The 22815-nt window shown below is 46.6% G+C and overlaps 1 protein-coding gene across 1 annotated transcript; it reads right to left on the bottom strand.

The window, feature by feature from the left end:
• Positions 1–14497: 14497 nt before the first annotated feature.
• On the bottom strand, positions 14498–21266 carry CKAP4 (cytoskeleton associated protein 4). Its single transcript, XM_044277928.1, is given in 3 exon segments — positions 14498–15160; positions 15162–15893; positions 20804–21266. Coding segments are annotated over 3 exon segments (1638 nt in total). The 5' UTR covers positions 21125–21266; the 3' UTR covers positions 14498–14575.
• Between the last annotated feature and the right edge of the window lie 1549 nt (positions 21267–22815).

Below are 22815 nucleotides of genomic sequence, written 5' to 3'. Positions count from 1 at the left end.
TTCTTCCTTCCAGTCCCGAGGCTCGGGACGAGGCCCCTCTTCATCATCTTTCCAGTCCTCCGGTGAGGACCCGAGGCAACCTCCTTCCTTCTCCCTGTCGTGGGGCTCCTTTGGACGAGGTAGATCCTATCGAGGACAGCCGAACCTTCGACATCCCTTTGGTAAGTCAACCGGTTCTTCTCCCCTTTTTCGGATCAGGGTGTAGGGGGCAGACTCCGGTTCTTTTCGCATGTGTGGGCCGCGATCACCTCGGATCCGTGGATTTTGTCCACGATACGAGGTTTCCACATAGAACTGGTATCAGACCCATATCTCATGGAGGCTCCTCCGCTCACTCGTGCAGCACTGTCTGCCCAATCCCTCATAGACGAGGAATTAAACAAATTGCTCCTAAAGAGGGCCATAGAGCCTGCTTCCCAGGCCCCGCTGGGAGTGATCAGCAACATCTTCCTCGTGGAGAAAAAAGGGGGTCAATTCCGGCCAGTAATAAATCTAAAGGCCTTAAATTCCTTGTAAGATACGGTCATTTCAAAATGGAGGGCATCCACCTCCTCCGGGATATGCTCCTCCCACGCGACTGGCTAGTGAAACTAGACCTAAAAGATGCGTACCTCACAGTACCGATTGCTCCATCCTCAAGGGACCTGTTACAGTTCCGTTGGCGGGACGCCCTGTGGCGTTTCACGTGTCTTCCCTTTGGTCTGTCGTCCGCCCCGTGGTGCTTCACCAAGCTACTACGCCCAGTCATGGCCTGGCTCCGCAGCAGGGGGGTGAGGCTCATAGTCTACCTGGACGACATTTTGATCATGGCCAGGGATTACTCCACCGTCCTGGATCACCTACATTTGTCGATGTCCCTTCTCACCGGCTTGGGCTTCATTATCAACCGGGAGAAATCCTGCTTGGTCCCGTCCAGGACCATAGAGTTCCTGGGGTTCCTGGTGGACTCAGAGGCTTTGACTCTCAGCCTTCCCCCAGTGAAAGTGCGTGCGATTCGCAAGGAATTACGTCGCACATTGTCTTTACCTCAGGTGTCCCTTCGCCAGCTGGCCAGGGTGATAGGTCTTTTATCATCCTCCATTTAGGCGGTTTTTCCAGCCCCACTGCATTATCGGGCCTTACAACGGCTAAAGATTGCCCACCTGCAGGCGGGAGCAACTTATGCGGACCTGATCCTACTGGACTCGGACACTCGGGACGTGTTTGGTGGATTGCCAACATATCAGCATGGAATGGCAGGGCCATTTTTGGCCCTCGTCCGGACCTGGTAGTGGAGTCCGACGCCAGCCTTCTGGGATGGGGTGCCCATTGCGAGGGGGTGTCCACCGGAGGCCCTTGGGCGTCCTCCGAGTCGAGTCTGCACATCAATGCTCTGGAGCTCCTGGCGGGATCCTTTGCGATCCACAGTTTCGCCAAAGGAAGGGCCAGGGCGTGTGTGCGTCTACGGATGGACAACTGGTCGGCAGTCCGGTATATCAACTCCATGAGGGGTACCCGATGCAGGATGTTGACACATCTGGCCAAGGAGTTCTGGGATTTTTGCCTTTCCAACAATGTGTAGGTGGTGGCGAAATATCTGCCGCGGCTCCACAATACTTGGGCCGATTGGAGTTCTCGCTTCATGTCCGATTCCAGCGACTGGAAGTTGGACGAGGGAACCTTCGCCTCTGTGTTATCCCTCTGGGGTCCGTTCTCCATCGACCTTTTTGCGTCTCGATGGAACGCCCAGCTGCCCAGGTACTTCAGTTGGAGGCCGGACCCATCCGCGGAAGCGGTGGATGCGTTCCTGCACCAGTGGTCGGGGAGCCTGACGTATGCTTTTCCACCTTTCTCCCTGATTCCATGGGTTCTGGCCATGGTGCATCACCAGTCGGCGGACATGGTCTTAGTGATCCCATTTTGGAGCACTCAATCTTGGTTCCTGCAACTCCTGGAGTAGTTGGTGGACAGTCCCCTGTTGCCTCAATCGGCGTCTTTGTTACAGGGGCCGTTGGGTCAACCACATGCTCTAGTAGTTTCCGACTCTTTGCGCATGCTGGCTTGCAGGATTTTGGGAATCCCAGTCTACCCTCAGATGTTTCGGAGACGGCTAGATTCCTACTGGAGAGCGCATGGGCCCCCGGGACCAGAAGAGCTTACAAGTCTGCATGGCAGTCATGGTCTGATTGGTGCCTGCTTAGGAACCTGGATCCCGTTACGGCCTCAGTAAATATAAGTATATTATCCTTTTTCTTTCTTCCTTGTACAGGGACGGTAAGGCCTATCGTACCATTAATGTTTTTAGGTCGGCTATTTCGTCCAGCAATAGGGGGTTTGAGGGCTGCCCGGCTGGGCGCCATCCCCTCGTTTTTCGCCTGCTTAGAGGATCTCGCTTTACCCGTCCTCCCCGTCCTAGTTTTTCGAGTTCTTGGGACGTTTCTACAGTTTTAGCTTTTCTGTCGGCTTGGCCGGTCAATCCGGAGCTCTCCTTACGCCAGCTGTCGGCCAAGTTAGTTACTTTATTTTGTCTCGTCTCCTGTAAAAGGGTGTCGGACGTGCGGGCGTTGGACTACGACGCTCGCTCCTTCACCCCGGAAGGCGCACTAAAACCAGTATTAGGTCAGTGGATCATCCGGCTTTTCCGGAGTCCTTGATCCTTTGTCCGGTTGCATGCCTTAAGGAATACAAGGCTCGGACTTCGCCTCTGCGGACTACATCTCATTCGCAATTGTTCATTTCCTTCCGCCGGCCTCACCTTCTGGTCACCAGTGTCACCTTATAGCGTTGGGTGAAATGGATCTTATCCCTGTCTGGCATTGATACCTTCATCTTCACGGCTCATTCGGTTTGAGGAGCCTCGGCCACGTCCCTGACCCTGTCGGGGGCTAAATTGGAGGACGTCATGAGACTGGCAGACTGGTCTCGGGCTTCTACGTTCAGGGAATTCTATTTCAGATCGGGTCCGCATGTGTTTTCTTCAATTGTGAATCGGCTTTGAACTAGCAATATAAGCCTCCGTGTCTTGATATAAAATTGTGGGATTTTACTAGTTTATGACGTCATGATTTTATGAAAGACACGGAGGCGAGTATTGTCCCACCCACGTTTTTTCACCCTCCCCATTGTATTTTTTGTGCTATTTCTTTATGATATATAGATTGTTGACTCATATGTTAACCTTGTCTTTTACTTTATCAGTACGACTGTTTGGAGTCCATCCTCGGCTCCTTGCTATTTATATTTAATTTTCTTCCCAGGTTCATTCCAGGCCCCAGCAGCCTGTGAATGATGTTCCCCAGTGTTGTCGCGTCCAACCAGGATTCCGGTTGGGGATTGTTCCATTTTTCGGCATCGTTTGAGGTCACGCCGGTGTTTCTTCTTGATTATTGGCGGTTCCAGTTTCGGTTTGCAGTTCCGTTACCAAAGAAAGAGGAAGTGGAGATATGAAGGAGGTCCCTTTATGGGGGACTAAGGGGGAGGGACTTATATTCTCATTGGAGAAATGTTTTCTTTGCTGCTGTTGTTTCAGTAAAGAAAGAGTTAAGCAATACTCGCCTCCGTGTCTTTCATAAAATCCCTAAACTAGTAAAATCCCACAATTATATTCGAAGCCTGGATCTTATTCATTGCTACTAAATCCCTAGCAACCCACTCATTTATTGCAAGTGAGCAAGGATCCAGGAGTCCAGCCGTACCAAGGTAGGAGACACAAAATCCAGCCTTAATGGATATAATTAAATGCAATGGGTTGAAGGGAACAATTGCAAGTCCAGCTACAGTATAACCCTTAATAGTAAATAATCTTTATTAATATTCATACAACACATAATAAGTCCTATAATGTCCATGCACAAGGTGTCCACAAATATAATCAATTGGGGGATATATGACCCTAATAATAATACTCAAGCTAGGCCCTGTGCCCAGGGGCGACTCCTAATGGTGGAGACCCCCCGTCCTCGAACCTTGCTGGCAACTCCTAGTTCGCCCTACAGTGTGCGGGCTGGTAATAACCGTATTGGTGGACTATATTGGGCATGGACAGAAAGGATATCCCCTGAATGCACAGTGTATACTACCCTATCGGTAAGGATACCAAAAGGTACACGGTGCAACTTGCAGCATACGGGTAGGCTACCCGACACTGCTAGATTTGAATGTGTATTTCCCTTTAAGCCAGTCAGGCCGGTTACCGGCAATCCTTGTCACAGCCAGCAGAGGGAGCCCCCAGTTCAGTATAAATAGGCTAGGGCCTAGCTCAGGAGAGGAGAAGTTTCTAGACTCAGGGCTGAGAGGGTAGAGTAAGCCCTGTGACCGGATTCCAGATCCGAGGAGCAGGTTCCCCTCCTGAGTCCGTATTCATAGAAGCAAGAAGGGCATAGCTAAACAGCCTGAGGACACAGAATACCACAGAGGCCAATCTGATAAAGCAAGAGGTACTTAATATAACAGAGGAGGTACTAGATAAAGACAGCTTCAAGGATACGCCAGATATAGGGCATTAGACCTTGGAGAATAAGTCACATGTTTCAGGACCAGTCAGGAATAGTGTGCAAGCCGCCTGTACTGCATCTCCTGTAATTAACACTCTGTAAAGAACATTGCTAAAACCGGCCGGTCTGTACTTCTAAGAACCAACTGTATTCAAATAGAAACCAACTGTCTTCCATGGAACTGCGCTTCCAACTGCGTCCATGTATGATTCTCACTGACATTCAGTAAAGTTCCAGTTTTGGTTGGCTAACCCGTGGCTGTTCCGTTATTCCACATTACTATACACGGCGTGTCACCGTTTAATTGACACTGGCGTCACGAACATTAAATACCTGCCTGTTCCAGTATTTGCCCCGATTGAAGACGACAGTGGATCCCAGGTTAGTGGGTTAATCTGCACTACAGAGCCCAGCATACACTACTGACCCCCTGGGACACTGCAAACTGACTACAACACAAAACAAAAAAACGACACCTAAGAGGATACCTAATAGAGACACAGACGTATCTGTGCTCACCCCCAACGCGTTTCCCCCACGGTGTGGGATCATCAGGGGGCAAATGGATAATATTAAATGATTACAGTGATGGATGTCCAGCAGAGGGAGGCCCAGACTGGGACCACCCCGATACACCTGTAGGACAAACCAAGGTGTCAAATGACGGTCAAGAGAGGATGTCAAATGACGGTCATAAACAAGATTTAAAAGATTGGACCAGATGACCTTACTGGGAGGAACGAAGGGAGGGAAGGAACAGGCATCAACAGTGAAGATGTCTGGGACACGCTAATTTAGGTATAATGGAACCACGATGGAAATCTGTAGGAAAAAAGAGAGAAACATACAGATGTATATCTATACACATATATCTGTCGCCAGACACCAAGATAGAATAAGTGAGGGACCATCACCAAAACGAGGGGCCTCATTAAAGAGAGTCACTCACTGTGTCCAGAGGAGGTATTTAATGCATATGGATGTACCCCCACTCTTAGACAAGGCCAGCGTCCACCTTGTTGATACAGTATAGCCAAGTGATGTAGCACGAAAAACGATAAACTGAAAAAAGTCAAGATGGCCAATAGATAAGGCGAAACGCTCATAGTGCTATACGACAGAGCCTAAATGAGGCAAATGGGCATACCTTAAGACAAATCAGACTGTCCCTGAGAATAAAGAGGCCATTCTTCCTGCATACCCTAAATAACAAAAGCATGTAATCAGGCGTTTGTTCCCGTATAAACATAGTGACCTGCTACACATGTAGTGTGGTAGCTGGGGTTACTCACTGTTAGTGCCGGCAGACTGCTTATGCTCCCATGATAGATGACTTCTCCCAGGGTCCAACAGTTAGCCATGGACGGCCACCCCCTCTTATACTCAGTCCCGCCCATTAATGAATTGAATAATGACCCCATGTGGTGGCGATGCTGTGCACTGGACAGCCGATGGTAATATGTGCATTCCACCGTGGAACGCACGCCGCACACAGGACTTCCGGTATCGGCGCCCGGATGTGACGTCAGGCACCCTGCGCTGCAAGCTGGCAAACTGCAGACTGTGAGTGGCGTCCCATTAATACGTCATCACCGGTGGACCTGCGCTCCACACTGGAACGCATAGCAGGTCAGGCCATAAAAGTATGTGCATCTGGAGTATAGTAAAAAGAAATTAACCATAGTATAATCGATATGGCAAAGAGATATCCCTCATGATAAAGAGGAGATGAAACATCTCCGAACGAGCCAGAATTAGCCAGATTATTACACATATTGGGGTGAGAGGTATGAGAAATACCTAATGGGGAGTGGTTACGCCAAAAGGGGCATAGGACAAATGTAGACGTGCAGTCATAGATATAATGAAAGATATGTCACAGATATATGAGTCAGTGAAAAATGTATTTATTCACTGTCAATGATAATAACACATAGGTGCTTCCCGCACCAGGCACAGTCTATTGGGACGAAACAATCAGCCGAACCCGTTGGTAGCAAGGGAATAAAGGAGAGGGGAAGGGGAAGGGGAAAGGAAGACAGGAGAGTATACCAGGGATAGACCATAGGGCCAGAAAGTAAACTCAGTCACAGGAAACATGAGAATGTGAGTCTTTCATTGAGCCCTAGGGGGGACTGGGACCGGAGTCTATGGATCCATTCACATTCTTTTTGTAGAATTCTCCTATCCCAGTCACCCCCACGGGGGGACGGATGAACCACGTCAAGAACAGTAAAACGGAGGGACCTCGGGTTACCGTCATGGACCTCATTTACATGTGTCGCAATCGGGGTTACTTCCTTATTCTTTACGTCATTCACATGTTCGAGAATTCGTCTTCTGAACTCTCTGACTGTCTTGCCAACATAGTCCAGGGGGCAACTACACTGGCAGAGGTATACTAGGTCCTTCGATCTGCAATTAATAAAATCACGTATCAAGAAGGTCTGACCCGTTGTTGATCCAATGATACTCTTAGCTGTATTAACATATTCACATGCTTTGCATCCGCCGCATCTATAAACGCCTAACGGCCGACGGTCCAGCCATGTACCCTCTTTGACAGGTGTTGTAAAGTGACTGGTCACCAGCCGATCTCTAAGACTTTTCCCCTCTTTAATGAGGCCCCTCGTTTTGTTGATGGTCCCTCACTTATTCTATCTTGGTGTCTGGCGACAGATATATGTGTATAGATATACATCTGTATGTTTCTCTCTTTTTTCCTACAGATTTCCATCGTGGTTCCATTATACCTAAATTAGCGTGTCCCAGACATCTTCACTGTTGATGCCTGTTCCTTCCCTCCCTTCGTTCCTCCCAGTAAGGTCATCTGGTCCAATCTTTTAAATCTTGTTTATGACCGTCATTTGACATCCTCTCTTAACCGTCATTTTAAACCTTGGTTTGTCCTACAGGTGTATCGGGGTGGTCCCAGTCTGGGCCTCCCTCTGCTGGACATCCATCACTGTAATCATTTAATATTATCCATTTGCCCCCTGATGATCCCACACAGTGGGGGAAACGCGTTGGGGTTGAGCACAGATACGTCTGTGTCTCTATTAGGTATCCTCTTAGGTGTTGTTTTTTTGTTTTGTGTTGTAGTCAGTTGCACCGTGTACCTTTTGGTATCCTTACCGATAGAGTAGTATACACTGTGCATTCAGGGGATATCCTTTCTGTCCATGCCCAATATAGTCCACCAATAAGGTTATTACCAGCCCGCACACTGTAGGGCGAACTAGGAGTTGCCAGCAAGGTTCGAGGACGGGGGGTCTCCACCATTAGGAGTCACCCCTGGGCACAGGGCCTAGCTTGAGTATTATTATTAGGGTCATATATCCCCCAATTGATTATATTTGTGGACACCTTGTGCATGGACATTAAAGGTAGGAGACACCGTTGACACTATACCTACTACTACACCAAGACATTACCTCACTCTGGCATTCCTAACCTGGTACGTGAGTTGCAACACCTTAAAGGGCCCTGAGACTGTACCCTGCGCACTCTGCAATTGGCGTCACGAACAAAAACTATAGACCTATATACCCATATCCGGACCCACTGCATAATTTTGGCGTACGCCTAACCGTACCACGGTCCTGCTCATTGCACATCCCCAACACTAGCATTTCCAAAGGAGGACCAAATGCCGCCTGCATCCATTTATTCAGGTTGAAAATAGTACGGTAGAAGTTTTATGGGTATAAAAGGGGAGGGGCTTCTGGGGAGATTAAGCTTCAGAACCAACTTCGCCCAAGAGTTAAGGACCCCTGAAATGGGGGCAGGAAATGGGGGATCAGGACTCCTCGGGGCCTGCACTTTCCATAAGGATGCCAGGCAAGAGGGGGAGAGCAGATTCTTGGCGATGCAGCAACCTGGTTTTAGGGTGAGCCCCACGAGTTCTGAATAAAGTCTCAATTGGATGGCCAGGTAGTATTTTTTAATGTCTGGCATCTCAAAACCCCCTTGGTGTCTTGGTCTGGTTAGGATAGAGTAGGCCAAGCGTGGTTTATCTGATTTCCAGATAAAGGAGGAAAAAACTCGTCGCACTGATAGCAGGAAATATTCCGGTAGGGGAATGGGGAGTGTTTGCATTAAATAGAGTAACTTAGGCATGACATAAGTTTTAACCATGTTTTTCCTGCCCATCCAGGAGAGATAGGGGATCTGAAGGTATTTTAGTTGTTTTTGTATGTCGGAAAGGAGGGGAGGGTAATTTATTTGGAAGGCTTGGTTCAGATTCTTCGGGACATTTATCCCTAAGTAATTTATATGTGAGTCTGCCCATGTAAACTGACATGTTTCAGCTAATTTTGAAGCAGAACTTGAAGGTATTTTAATGCTCATAGCTGTACATTTAGATAGATTAATTTTAAAATTGGACATCTGCCCAAACATCTCAAAAAGGTCTAGAATTACGGGGAAAGCTTCCTACGGGTCCGACAACAGGAGTAACATGTCGTCCGTGAACGCAGCAATTTTGTGTGTCTGTGGTCCTACATCCAAACCACGTATTTGGGTATTTTGTCTAATTGCCTGCAATAAGGCCTCGAGCCCTAAGATAAAAAAGCGTGGGTGAAAGGGGGCACCCTTGCCGGGTTCCGTTTGAGATAGAGAAGGGCTGACAGAGCACACCATTAACTCTGATCCTGGCTTGAGGGGAGGTGTACAGGGACAGCACTGCTTTGATTAACTGGGGTGGAAATCCGAATCTATGAAGAATTGTCTCCATATAGCACCAGTCCACTCTATTGAACGCCTTCTCAGCATCAATGCTGAGTAGCGTTAGTTGAGATTTGCGTGTTAAAGCGAATTCGATAGCTTGGTATAATCTAAATGTGTTATCACTGCACTCCCTACCCCCCACAAACCCAGACTAGTCAGGGTGTATCAAGCCCAGGATGTAGGGGAGCAATTCTAAAAGCTAGCAATTTCGCCCATACTTTAATGTCTGCTTTTAGAAGTGAGATGGGCCTATAACTAGATGGGCTTTGCCTGGTTTAGGCAGTACAACAATATGTGCCTCTAATGCCTGGTGCGCTGGGGGAGTACCATCAACTAAAGAGTTGAAATATGTTGCTGCATGAGGACCTAATACCGCTAAAAATTTCTTATAGTAAGAGGCAGGTAACCCGTCTGGATCTGGGCTCTTCCCATTCGGCACAGTACGGAGAACTTTCTGAAATTCTTCGATGGTCACTGGGGCAGTGAGTGGATCCGTGTCCGCACTACCTAGTACCGGTATATTTAGAGTAGAAAGGAAGTTTTCTATGAATATTTTCCTTTCAGAGAGAGCATTACCCGTTTCTTGTGAGTGAATATTATATAAGATATAAGAATTGATAATAAGAAATTAAGATGTCTGCAATGCCAGAGGTGGAAGAAACTAAATCGCCCTTTGGGGATTTCATCTGTTTAATATGCGATTGCTCAATCCTCTTTTTGACTGACATCATCTTATTGCCCCTATCTCCGTGGGCGTACTGTTTATGTCTGAGTCTAGCATATGCATTGGCCGCTTTAACATTTAGCAAGGTTTTAAGCTCATGTCTCAAGTTCACGAGATTATCGAGGTTCGACTGGGCTAAAGACTTCTTATGGGGGTACCCGGTATGGTTTCAACCGGATTTTGGCCTGAGGCTCGGTGACAATGTCATGATGGATTATGGAAGTGCGTCCAGGGAGGTCTGAGAACACATCGGTGTTCCTGCTGACAAACTCCCTGGCGTCCTGAGTCTATTTAGAGGAGAGGCTGTCAGCAATCTTCACTGTGGCAGCCGCTTCCCTTACATCAGAGTTAGAGGCCGGAACCTCTCCCCCTAGAAAACTCGGCCGCAGGCCATCTTCAGTACTGGTCTGCCTATCCTTCCACAGTAAATTCACATGGTACTCCTGCTCTGGCTTCCACCGCCCTGGCTGGTGTACCTTGTAGTTTACTTCTCCAACCTTTTAGAATACCTCGTAGGGTTCCTGCCACCTAGCCAGTAACTTACTGTCCACTGTCGTTACCAGAACCAAAACCCAATCTCCCAGGTTAAAGATCCGGACCCGAGCCTGCTGATTATACACCCGCTGAGCTGCCTTCATATGTTCATTTACCAGCAGCAACACGGTTTCCATACATACCTGCATCTGGGTGACGTATTCAACAACACTTTTATATGGTGTGGGTTGTTGCTCCCACGACTCTTTGGCTATGTCCAACAGACCACATGGATGTCTGCCATATACTAGTTCGAAAGGGTGAAAATGCAGTAGAGGCCTGGGGCACTTCTCGCACTGCGAACATAATATAGGGCAGAAGGAGGTCTCAGTCCTTTCCATCCTTAGCTACTACTCATTTTAACATAGTTTTTAACGTTTGTTAAACCTTTCTACTAGGCCGTCAGTTTGCGGGTGATAGACGGATGTCCGTATCTGTTTGATATTCAGCAACTTACAGAGCTCCCGCATGACCTTGGACATAAAAGGAATCCCCTGGTCAGTCACAACCTCTTTGGGTATCCCTACTCGGGAAAACATCTCTATTAACTCTTTTGCTATGCGTTTGGCCAATGTATGTCGCAGTGGCACCGCCTCCGGGTACCAAGTGGCGTAGGCCAGGAGGACCAAGATGTGTTGGTGCCCCCTGGCGGACTTCGGTACTGGGCCTACGAGATCCATAGCAATTCTCTCAAATGGTACCTTGATAATCGGGAGGGGAACTAAGGGACTGCGGAAAAGGTGCTGGGGGCTAGTGGTTTGGCAAGACTTACAAAAGTCATCCACCTCTCTAAAGACACTGGGCCAGTAAAACCGTTGCAGTATCCGGTCCTGTGTCTTCTGCAGTCCCAGATGACCCCCGAGAACATGTTGGTGGGCTCTCTAACACGAGTTTTCAATAGGCCCCGGGCACTACCAACTGTTCAACAGGTTCACCCCGCAGCTGGTTTACCTGATATAGCATTATTCTGGTGGACCACAAAACGGGGAAACATCGACTCGGCCCCAGGTTGTTTGGGTACACCATCAAGTATTACCACATTCTCCTAGGCCCGGGATAGGGTTGCATCTCGGCGTTGGGCATTCAATGCTGACCACGGCATATAGGAGGTTCGCAGAGGGAGGTGGTCTCCCTGTTTCTCTCCATCAGCCCCCCGTGCTGAGGGGCTGATGGCTGTCAGCCATTGCAAAGGCCTTGGGTGCTGCCATGTATGGAAGCCTATGAAGCCCAGCCAAGACATTTTAATTGCAGTACAATACAGAGTGTATTGTACTGCACTGAAACAGGGGCCCTAAAATGTTGCAGTCCCATAGGGGGCCAAAAATAAAAAGTGAAAAAAAGTTTTGTTTAAAATAAAAAAGTGTTTTAGAAAAATAAAAGTTTCCACTATCGCCTCGTTCCTAATGACTGGCTCTATAAAAATGTCACATGATCTACCCCATCAGGCGAACACCGTAAAAAAATAAAAAACAGCCATTTTCTGGCCGTCTTACCTCGCAAATCGCTGTCAGGAAGGGGTTAAAAAAACAAACAAAAAAAAAAAAGTCACCACAGACAGAAGATGAATCCTGGGCACTTGTGGCTATGTGCCTAAAAGATAATTTAAATGATCATTATAAGCAGTACCCCTGCAGTAATAGGTTCCTACTCTTGGCTACTGATCTCTTGGAGATGTGACTGCGGTATTGTGCCGTGATTAGCCCTGACGAAGCCCCGGCTATAAATACATATGAGCAGCTGACCCCGTCCTTCCTTAGTAAGCTGCATTCAGATAACCTGTCTATATAATAAACACCCCCCTCGTTGCTGTAGAGCTAACAACCTGCCCAACAAGGACATCTCTACAGCACTTTGTTAGTGAGAATTGGTGCGGACAAGATGCTGACCGCCATATCATCTTAGGATAATATGCCTGTTATCTCAGGAAGTTAGCTCTAACCACTAGCTGCCAAGCTTTCTGATCTGTAGGCACTTGTTAGGAGGAAGTCCATCTTCTTGGCTGAGTATATATGCTGACCAACTTATATACATATATACACTAGGTGGATAGTCGAGTGCTGCTCCCACAGTCTCAGAGTTGAATAGAGCGGCTTTGTGCGTGAGCAAGCACCACTCCATTCAAATGAGGGTCCCCCATTCTTGTGATTGGTGTAGACTCCAGTGGGTGGACCCATGGTGATAACATCTTCTACCCTGTAAATAAGGGATAGGCGTTTTATTTTTCCTGAGACAACACCTTAGTGACTAGCCTGTTTTGGGCCTTACTGACCAAGCGTTTTTCTTCCTTTTTTCATCGTTGCGTTTCAAGAGATATAACTTTAGTTTTCCGTCTATATAGCTTTCCGTTATTCATTCCGTCATAATAGAAGTCTTCGGCCTGCCTAACGAATCCTTTCCGTTACGCATGAGAGGACTCCCCTGCATAATGGAAACGGGACGGATCCGTTTTGCAGGCCATAGACTTCTATTATGATGGAATGCCTCTAAAAGCATTCCGTTATGCATTCCATCATAGAATTGCATTATGGTCCATGGTAACAGAATCCATAACGCAATTCTGCTTTTACCACCAAACGGTGTACTATTAAAGTGCATCTGTCAGCTCACTTAAAATTAATTTTTAGTATTAATGTCCCCCATGAAATGATAAATCTGAAGAAGCATTTCTTAGAACTTTCCATTGTGCCACTCCTCTGTTATTACTTTTGTAAATGTAAGAATACATTGACAACTTGGCATTAAAGTTACCCTTATCAATAAGATGAGTCACTACAAACCGACACGGTCAGTTTGGATATTGTCAAGTATATAGGGACACACCCTAGTGATAAGGGGAATGGTAATACCTAGCTGTTAATTTCCATTTGTAGGAAGATTAAAGGGGTTGTCCGGGTTCAGAGCTGAACCCGGACATACCCTTATTTTCACCCCGGCAGCACCCCTGAGCCTAGCATCGGAGCATCTCATGCTCCGATGCGCTCCCGTGCCCTGCGCTAGATCGCGCAGGGAACAGGCTCTTGTGTTTTCAATAACACACTGCCGGGCGGTAACTTCCGCCCAGCGGTGTGTTTGGTGACGTCACCGGCTCTGAGGGGCGGGCTTTAGCTCTGCCCTAGCCGTTTTACTGGCTAGGGAAGAGCCAAATCCCGCCCATCAGTGCCGGTGACGTCACCGGGCTTCCTGTCAGCCCCATAGAGAGCCCGGTACGTCACCGGAACTCAGAAAAATGCCTTTGCCCTGTGCAATTTAGCGCAGAGCAAAGGAGAGCATCGGAGCGTGAACTGCTCCGATGCTCATGTCAGGGGGGCTGCCTGGGTGAAAATGGAGGTATGTCCAGGTTCAGCTCTGAACCTGGACAACCCCTTTAATGGAGGGACAGCATACCACAGACTGTTAAAGGGCATCTGTCAGCAGATCTGTACCTATGACACTGGCTGACCCGTCACATGTGCACTTGGCAGCTGAAGGCATCTGTGTTGGTCCCATGTTCATATATGTCCGCATTGCTGAGAAAAATGATGTTTTAATATATGTAAATGAGCCTCTAGGAGCAACGAGAACATTGCTATTACACCTAGAGGCTCTGCTCTGCAAATGCTGCACCCTCTTCACTATGATTGACAGGCCCAGGCATTATGACATTTTCACTGCCTAGTCCTGTCAAAGTGCAGAGAGAGCAGCGCCACAAGGTGTAACGGCAACGCCCTTATTGCTCCTAGAGGCTCATTTGCATATATTAAAACATAATTTTTCTCAGCAATGCGGGCACATATGAACATGGGACCAACACAGGTGCCTTCAGCTGCCAAGTGCACATGTAACAGGCCAGTCAGTTTCATAGGTACAAATCTGCTGACAGATGCCCTTTAAGAAAAGAGGCTCCAGAATTATTATTTCATAATGAATACAATAAATTTACTGAAATATGTTAGAAGAGCGGACAGGTCTACTTTCACACAATGCATTATCGATAAATAAATATGGAAAAGATATTATAAATACGTTTCTCATGAAATAAAGAAATAAAAAAATACTGAAAAAAACAAAACAAAAACACTTTAATGAGAAAATATTTAGAACTAACTTCCCTACATTGGTCTGCTCAGATTTGGCTCAGTTATACACTCTCTTGGATTTGTTCATATTTAACTAACAGTTTATCAGTACTTTCTTTAAGGTCTTCAAGGGTCTCCTTCACAGACCTCAAATCATTTTCATGGATTTCAGTTTTCACAGAATAGGCTACCAAACTGTCCACAGCCCCCCTCATCATCTGTAAATCAGACTCCAGTTTTTTAATTGAGGAACTCAAACCATCAATGCCAGACGCCTGCTCGGAAGAACCAACACTACTCTTTAGTTTCTCATAGTCATCTTTTAACTCATCAACCTGCAGCTTGTGACCTTCTAAGACGCTAGTCACCTCCACTTGCAATTTTTCAAAGTCAGAAGCAGAGTTTGGTAGGGCTGTCATTGAAGATCTCAGCTCATCTACTTTTTGGGATAATGCTTGTTGAGCTTCTTTCAGTGTCGACAGTGTTTCAGATACTTCAGGGCTTCCCTGACCATCGGAAGACAGGTGCTTCAATCCAGTGATGGCTTCTTCTACAGCATTAATTCTTCTATTGTATTCCTCAAAACTGTCCTTTAAAGATCCGAGAGCAGATGCATCACTGTTCATTATACTTTCCAGAGGCTTTAAGTCTCAACTCCATACTATCTCTGTTTGTCTCAATTTCTTTAAGTAAATCATTGTTAGCGGATATATAATTACCTTCCATCTCTTTGACAGAAGAGGCAATTTGTTCAAATTCCTTGAGGACTCTGTCAAGTTCTCCTTTCAGGCTGGAATCTTCAGTTGTCAGAATATTTTCTCTCATGTTCTTCACTGCCACCTTTTGTTCTTCTACATCTCTCTTTAAGTTATCCTGTTCATTTTTGAGAATCTCAATTTGATTACTGTTGGCAGTAACAGAATCCATATTTAAGGCATTGTTCATTAACCAGTCAATAGACTCTTCCTTAGATTTAAATGAGGATTTTAATTCAGAGGTGAGCTCTTTCAAGGACTTCAAATCGTCACTGATGGCGTTTAAGTCTCCTAACGAAGCAATTTTGGCCTTCACATTGTTAAGCTCTTCCTGGCTTGACTTCTGTACCTCAGCAAGTTCAGCGAGATCTTCATTAATGGAGTTATTTAATTCTGTAAATTTTTCCCGCATGGTTTGGTCAAAGAGGTCAAGATCCCGATCACCTTGATCTTTTACATCTTGGATAACAGTCGATAGATCTTTCTGCAGCTTCTTAAGGATGACACCAACAACATCCAGTTCCTTTTCACAATTCTTGATAGAAGTGTCATGTCTTTGCTGCTTTTCTTGAATGTCTTTAGAGATAAATTCTACTCTTCCAACTGCTTTTTCAAGTAAATCGACCTGAAATTAAAGTTAGAGAATGTCAATAATCTTAAAAGGAGGACCATTTTAACTATTACTGACTGTTACAGTCGTTTGGTCAGCCTCAATGTTAGGTACACACCACTGTTTGGGATGCCAAGATCTTAAAAAAAAACACAACATCTATGGCAGACAGGGGCCCTATGGAAATATCCATTATGTAAAAGATCATTTTACAATATACAGTATTTATCATTTAGTAGTACCATTATGTAGACCAAACCATCAGTGTTACTGACTTATTTCATGAATTAGCAAATTTTTATTTTGATATTGATTCCAACCAAGAAAAACTGTAAAATTAAAAAGGAACATCTGAAAACGCTCCCATGAAATCCACATAGATGAAATTTTCTTTCTGCCTATATAGACTAATGAGAAGACGCTTCAGTGCACGTCAGGGTTGCAAATGTGCTATGTTGGCTTCGAAAGGAAGTAGCCAAGCTGAACCGCCTGGAGCATTAGCTACTAGAAAAACAGCATTCTTGACATGTAATGACAACCCAGCATTGCAATTGGCAGGATCATGAAAGATGTCACAGGTTTTATGACTTGCTCGCCTCCAATTAGGATGCTCTCTCGTTCAATGAAAACATCCTAGGATTAGCAGGAACCAGCTTGAACCCGTAATCATATTATATACAGACATACATCGATCAGCTATAAAATTAAAACTACCCAACTGGTGAAATGTTGATTATCACGTGACAATGGCATCTGTCATTTGGACGGTCAGTTCTTAAAGTTCATGTTTCAGAAGCAGGAAACTTGGCCACGGATAACAATTCAAGCAACTTTGATAATGGCCAGATAGCTGGGTGAGAGTATCTCCAAAACAGAGGAAGATCATGCCCATGCTGCAAGAGTAGTTATGGCCCACCTGAGGAACCCCAAATTTAGTACCTCAAATTTATTATGCCGGGAAGTGAAGATAAGATTGTTAGTTAGGTAAATCGGCAGCAGATTTAATTCTAAATTGTGATTTATATGACTGGGGACACACAATAAAGATTTAGAAAGGATAAGTTTAATAGCTAAATTGAAGATGACAGGTTCCCTTTAAGTGTCTCGAAAAGTCTTAAAAGGGTTTTCAGAGACTTTAACTACTGATGACCTATTCTCTGGATAGGTCATCAGTATCTGATCGGTGGAAGTCCTACACCTGGGACCCACACCGATCAGCTGTTTGAGAAGGCGCCGGGGGCCTTCTCCGTGCTCAAAAAGCACAGCACCGTCCATTTGATAGCGGCTGTGCTTGGTTTTACAGCTCAGTCCCATTCACTTCAATAGGGCTGAGCTGTGCCTAGGCCATGTAACTGATGAATTTGACATCACGTATCCTAGACTAGAGAGGGCCGCGGTGCTACTATGAGCGCCACTGCCTTCTCAAACAGCTGATCAGCAGGGGTCCTGGGTGTCGGACCCCCACCGATCAGATACTGATGACCTACCCAGTCTTCACTGGACCAGAAGTATGACAAGGCATCTGCATGCATGTCATCTTTGTAGACTAATCAATGACGTTACCATTTTTTTGGTCTAAAGTATGAAAAGCAAGAATTCGCATAGGCAAGAGGAAAGTGTCTGAAAAGTATTGCAATGTGCCATTGTAAGAAATTTGGCACATCTCTACCTGCCTGGTTAAGTGTTAAGTGGTCTAAATTTAAAAAGGGGTTCTGCACTTTGTTTAAACTGATGATCTATCCTCTGGATAGATCATCAGCATCTGATCGGCGTGGGTCCGACACCCGGGACCCCCGGCGATCAGCTGTTTGAGAAGGCAGCGGCGTTCCAGCAGCGCCGTGGCCTTCTCACTGTTTACCGCCGGCCCAGTGATGTCACGACTGGTATCAACTTGCCTGGGCGGGGCTAAGCTTGTCATTCAAGTGAGCAGAGCTTAGCCCCGCCCAGGCAAGTTGATACCAGTTGTGACGTCACTGGGCCAGCGGTAAACAGTGAGAAGGCCACGGCGCTGCTGGAACTCCGCTGCCTTCACAAACAGCTGATCGCCGGGGGTCCCGGGTGTCGGACCCACACCGATCAGATGCTGATGATCTATCCAGAGGCTAGATCATCAATTTAAATAAAGCGCAGAACCCCTTTAAGACTAAAGGGCAGCTGTCAGCAGATTTGCACCGTGCTTGCACACTATCCAGCAGCGGTGGTGGCCGTTGAAAAATTAATGGTGAAATCAGATTGGTTGGGAAAATCAGAGAGATCGTTGATCCAGGGAGTTATTCTGATTGCCTGATTGGAGTCGGGAAGGAATTTTTGATTCCCCTAAAGTAAGGAAAATTGGCTTCTACCTCACAGGTTTTTTTTTTGCCTTCCTCTGGATCAACTTGCAGGATGACAGGCCGAACTGGATGGACAAAATGTATTTTTTCGGCCTTATGTACTATGTTATTATGTTGCTATGGGCAACTAAGCCAGTTGTCCTCTATACCAGTTTGATAAATCTCCCCGACTGCATTAGATTGAACATGATGAAAATGAATAATGTCAACCATTATGAACGCTTGTTGGGTGAAACTTAATCTTTTTGGCGATTGATGAGACACAGCCATAGTCTGGAAAGAAGTCGACCCCATTTGCTTTCCCAGAAATATCACTGGTGAAGCTGTATGACCAGTTGGAACGACTGTAATAGTAACTTTGGACTAAAATGTATATGGCTGCATCAGTGAAACAATTGTTGACCAGATTATTGTTCCTTCATGCTTCTAGGTAAGAATATCTCCATAATATGGTGTCTGATGGAGACCCAATAGGCCCTTTATGGGTGACCTATTAGGGTACCATACAAAATACATAAAACAACTGTCTACGAATACAAATTATTAGCACTGCCTACCACATATTAAATTCACAATGTCCCTTCAGTCCATAAGCAGCTCATACAGAGCCTGCAATAGCTTATGGTCTACTGGACTCGTCCTGGTGAATGGTGCAGTATGTAATCTGGACCATAAAGATTCTAATTACACAAAGTAATAGACTACACCCTAGCAAGTTTGAGATAATACCAGGAACACCAATGTACATAAGGATATAGTCAACCCAGAGAACTTGCGTGTGTCCTCTAGTAAAGGACATGGCCATCTGCTATGGGGAGTTGAGCCATTCATTCATTCCAGGCATATGTGCATGTACATAAATACTGTACACATCCTACCGTCCACCACTTATTTACGTAGGACCCAAAAATAAATCTGGGGAAAAAAAAAGTTACAGCTAAGGTTAAATGCAAACACAGCACAACCATGAATGAAGTGGTGGCAAATATATAAAACGAGGGTCATCCACCTCCACCAGAGATGGCATATCGGTGTAACGTTAGTGTATTACAGCTACTGGAGACACTATTATTTGTTCAGTTTATTTACTCAGGTCTACCATTATATGCTGAACACGGTCTAACACTTCTGGAACCTACATCTGCTGGAAACCATCTCAGAGAATACAAGTTACCAGAAACGTTCATGTAGGAGGAACCCAAATTACCAAAAGGGTGCGTTTACACCACAGATTTTGACCGAGCTGGTTTCTGCCACGGTTCGGATTCTGAATGGAGGTAAACCATGAGCAGAGGATCCCGCTACAACTTTCTGAGGTGTCCACGCGGTAACCAAGCCAAGAATGGACATGTACGTTCTTGGAACAGCCTGAAAAACTGCACGTTCAAAAAATGAACTGTGGCGCGGCCCCCCCATTGAATGGGAGGCGGTTTCAGGGCAGATTCGGCTGAAACCCGTGCCAAAAATCTGTTGTGTGAACATACCCAAAGGGTACCTAAACTACACACCAAGCAGAGTTATGGGTACATGGGACCATCGCCAGAGTAGTGATGTGCTCCCCCTCCCCCACTACCTACTATACCAACCCTATATATTGCCTTTGCATTGTGTAATGGATATAACAATGTGGAGGCTGGTGTATAGGCCAAGAAAGGGGCGACAGAAACTACGAGCAAGTCACCCATCCGCCTTGGCACTGTGCCATCAGTGATGCTGAGATTGTAGGTACAGGAGACCTTACAGGCAGTACTCACATGTACATGATCCAATGTTGTAGCCATCAGGGGGTATAGAGGATGCCTAGAGGGCACACCTGGGCCCTAAGATACCAATACTATAAGGCCTCATGCACACGACCGTAGTTCTGGTCCGCATCCGAGCCGCAGTTTTTGCGGATCGGGTGCGGACCCATTCACTTCAATGGGGCCGCAAAAGATGCAGACAGCACTCTCTCAGTGTGCTGTCCGCATCCGTTGCTCCATTCCGTGGCCCCGCAAAAAAAAAAATATAACATGTCCTATTCTTGTCCGGTTTGCGGACAAGAATAGGCATTTCTACAATGGGCCGCCCGTTCCGTTCCGCAAATTGCATAAGGCCTAACTGGTATGCAAAAGTTGACCTAGTACATCAGGTGCTGTACTCATCAAAGGGCCCCATTAATTTCATCTGACCCTAGGCCAATACCTACAGTGCACTGGGGCGCAGCCTGTTCAACAAACACCATGGAGATGGCTTACAGGTGGGAATTCACGCCCAACTGCAACGACGGGGAAGATTTACCAACACTGGTGAAGTTGCCCGTAGCAACCGGTCAGCGTGCCTCTGAGACTAATTGGTCGCTATGTGCAACTGCTCCTCGTCTCATATGTCTTCCTTCTCTGCAGTATATGCTGGCGATATATACAGACAAGAAAAGCTGGTTCTTAATTATAGGTTTCTGGGTAAAGACTACTATAGCAAGTCAGTCAGCTGTTCCATGGAAACCTGCAGGACTACATACCTAGGTGGCCTGGCCTATCAGGACTCTGGGAAAGCTGGGTGACCCACAAACTGATCAGTAATGAATGAAATTGTGCAGATGTAGCCACTTACCTGCTTCTGGAGGGTGTACACCGTCTCTGCCAGTTCTCCCTTCTGGTCTGATAAGTGGCCCAGTTTGCTGCTCATCACTGAGACTTCTTCCAGGAGGCTATACACCAGCCAGCCGGTGCAAGCAGCCACTGCGACCACAACCGCATAGAAGAGGCAGCTCAGGAGCTTGCTGAAGACCCCAGGTCTCCTCGATGAGGAGGAGGACGAGGACGAGGAGCCCTTGTTGGCTTTGGGGGTCTTCTTTGCCACGTCATTGCCAGCTGCAGCCTGGGAGTTGCTCTCTGGAGCGGCGTTTTTATTCCGGTGCCTGGCACTAGCCATGGTGTCAGTGTGAACTGGTGGCAACTGAGGCTGATGAGCGCTGAGTAAAGTCACTTAACGCAGCTTCCTTGTACGTCTAGACCAATGAGGAGTCAATGGGGCTGGGACTCCAGACCTAAAAAGAACTTTCTAACTTTGGGGGTAGTGCAGAAAAGTTAGCAGCCCCCTCCTTGTGATCACACCCAGCCTGGCCCCTCCTGCTGGAGGCTGGGGAGACTGCCACGTACATACAGCTGGGCACATGTAACTGGATGCCTCCTCACTGCTTCAGACAATCTGCAGGCTGGAGGTGTGGACTGCTGAGGTGTCATCTGCAGGCTGCATTACTAAAACTGCTTTCTGTGCAGCCACTGAAGGTCTCCAGCCATGAAAGAGTTTCTATGGGACTACAAGTTCCAGAATGACACTGCTAAGTCTTCTGTTACTCTTATATTGGCTTCTGTGGAACTACAAGTTTCAGAAAGACTTTGCTATTCTTATATTACTCTTATACTGGTTATCTGAGCTATTGCACAGACTGTGGAACTGCAAGTACCAGAATGTCCACACTAGGGGTTGTTTTTAGCATTATTATGTGCTGATCACACTGATTAGCTATGCTATCTGCAGCGCCACCACAGGAGAACTGGAGTATTACACAGTTCCAACTGAAATCAATGGGCTGTCCATGTAATTAAAGGGGTTTTCAGAGAATTTTTTTTAATTGATGACCTATCCTCAGTTTATTTACTCAGGTCTACCATTATATGCTGAACACGGTCTAACACCTCTGGAACCTACATCTGCTGGAAACCATCTCAGAGAATACAAGTTACCAGAAACGTTCATGTAGGAGGAACCCAAATTACCAAAAGGGTGCGTTTACACCACAGATTTTGACCGAGCTGGTTTCTGCCACGGTTCGGATTCTGAATGGAGGTAAACCATGAGCAGAGGATCCCGCTACAACTTTCTGAGGTGTCCACGCGGTAACCAAGCCAAGAATGGACATGTACGTTCTTGGAACAGCCTGAAAAACTGCACGTTCAAAAAATGAACTGTGGCGCGGCCCCCCCATTGAATGGGAGGCGGTTTCAGGGCAGATTCGGCTGAAACCCGTGCCAAAAATCTGTTGTGTGAACATACCCAAAGGGTACCTAAACTACACACCAAGCAGAGTTATGGGTACATGGGACCATCGCCAGAGTAGTGATGTGCTCCCCCTCCCCCACTACCTACTATACAAACCCTATATGTTGCCTTTGCATTGTGTAATGGATATAACAATGTGGAGGCTGGTGTATAGGCCAAGAAAGGGGCGACAGAAACTACGAGCAAGTCACCCATCCGCCTTGGCACTGTGCCATCAGTGATGCTGAGATTGTGGGTACAGGAGACCTTACAGGCTGTACTCACATGTACATGATCCAATGTTGTAGCCATCAGGGGGTATAGAGGATGCCTAGAGGGCACACCTGGGCCCTAAGATACCAATACTATAAGGCCTCATGCACACGTATGGATATCCTCTGGATAGGTCATCAGTATCTGTTTGGTGGGGGTCCGACACCTGGAATCCGCTCTGATCAGCCGTTTGAAAAGGCACCGGCGCTTGCAGTAATGCTGCGGCCTTCTCACGACTTTTTCTAGGCCAGTGACGAAATGTTCATGTAGCCTAGGAGCAGCTCACGGAGAAGGCCGCGGTGCTACTG

The sequence above is a fragment of the Bufo gargarizans genome, chromosome 2 (assembly GCF_014858855.1).
Source record: "Bufo gargarizans isolate SCDJY-AF-19 chromosome 2, ASM1485885v1, whole genome shotgun sequence".
Taxonomy (NCBI): domain Eukaryota; kingdom Metazoa; phylum Chordata; class Amphibia; order Anura; family Bufonidae; genus Bufo; species Bufo gargarizans.
Note: the sequence above shows the minus strand (reverse complement) of the source record. Positions and strands in the feature narration are given on the sequence as shown.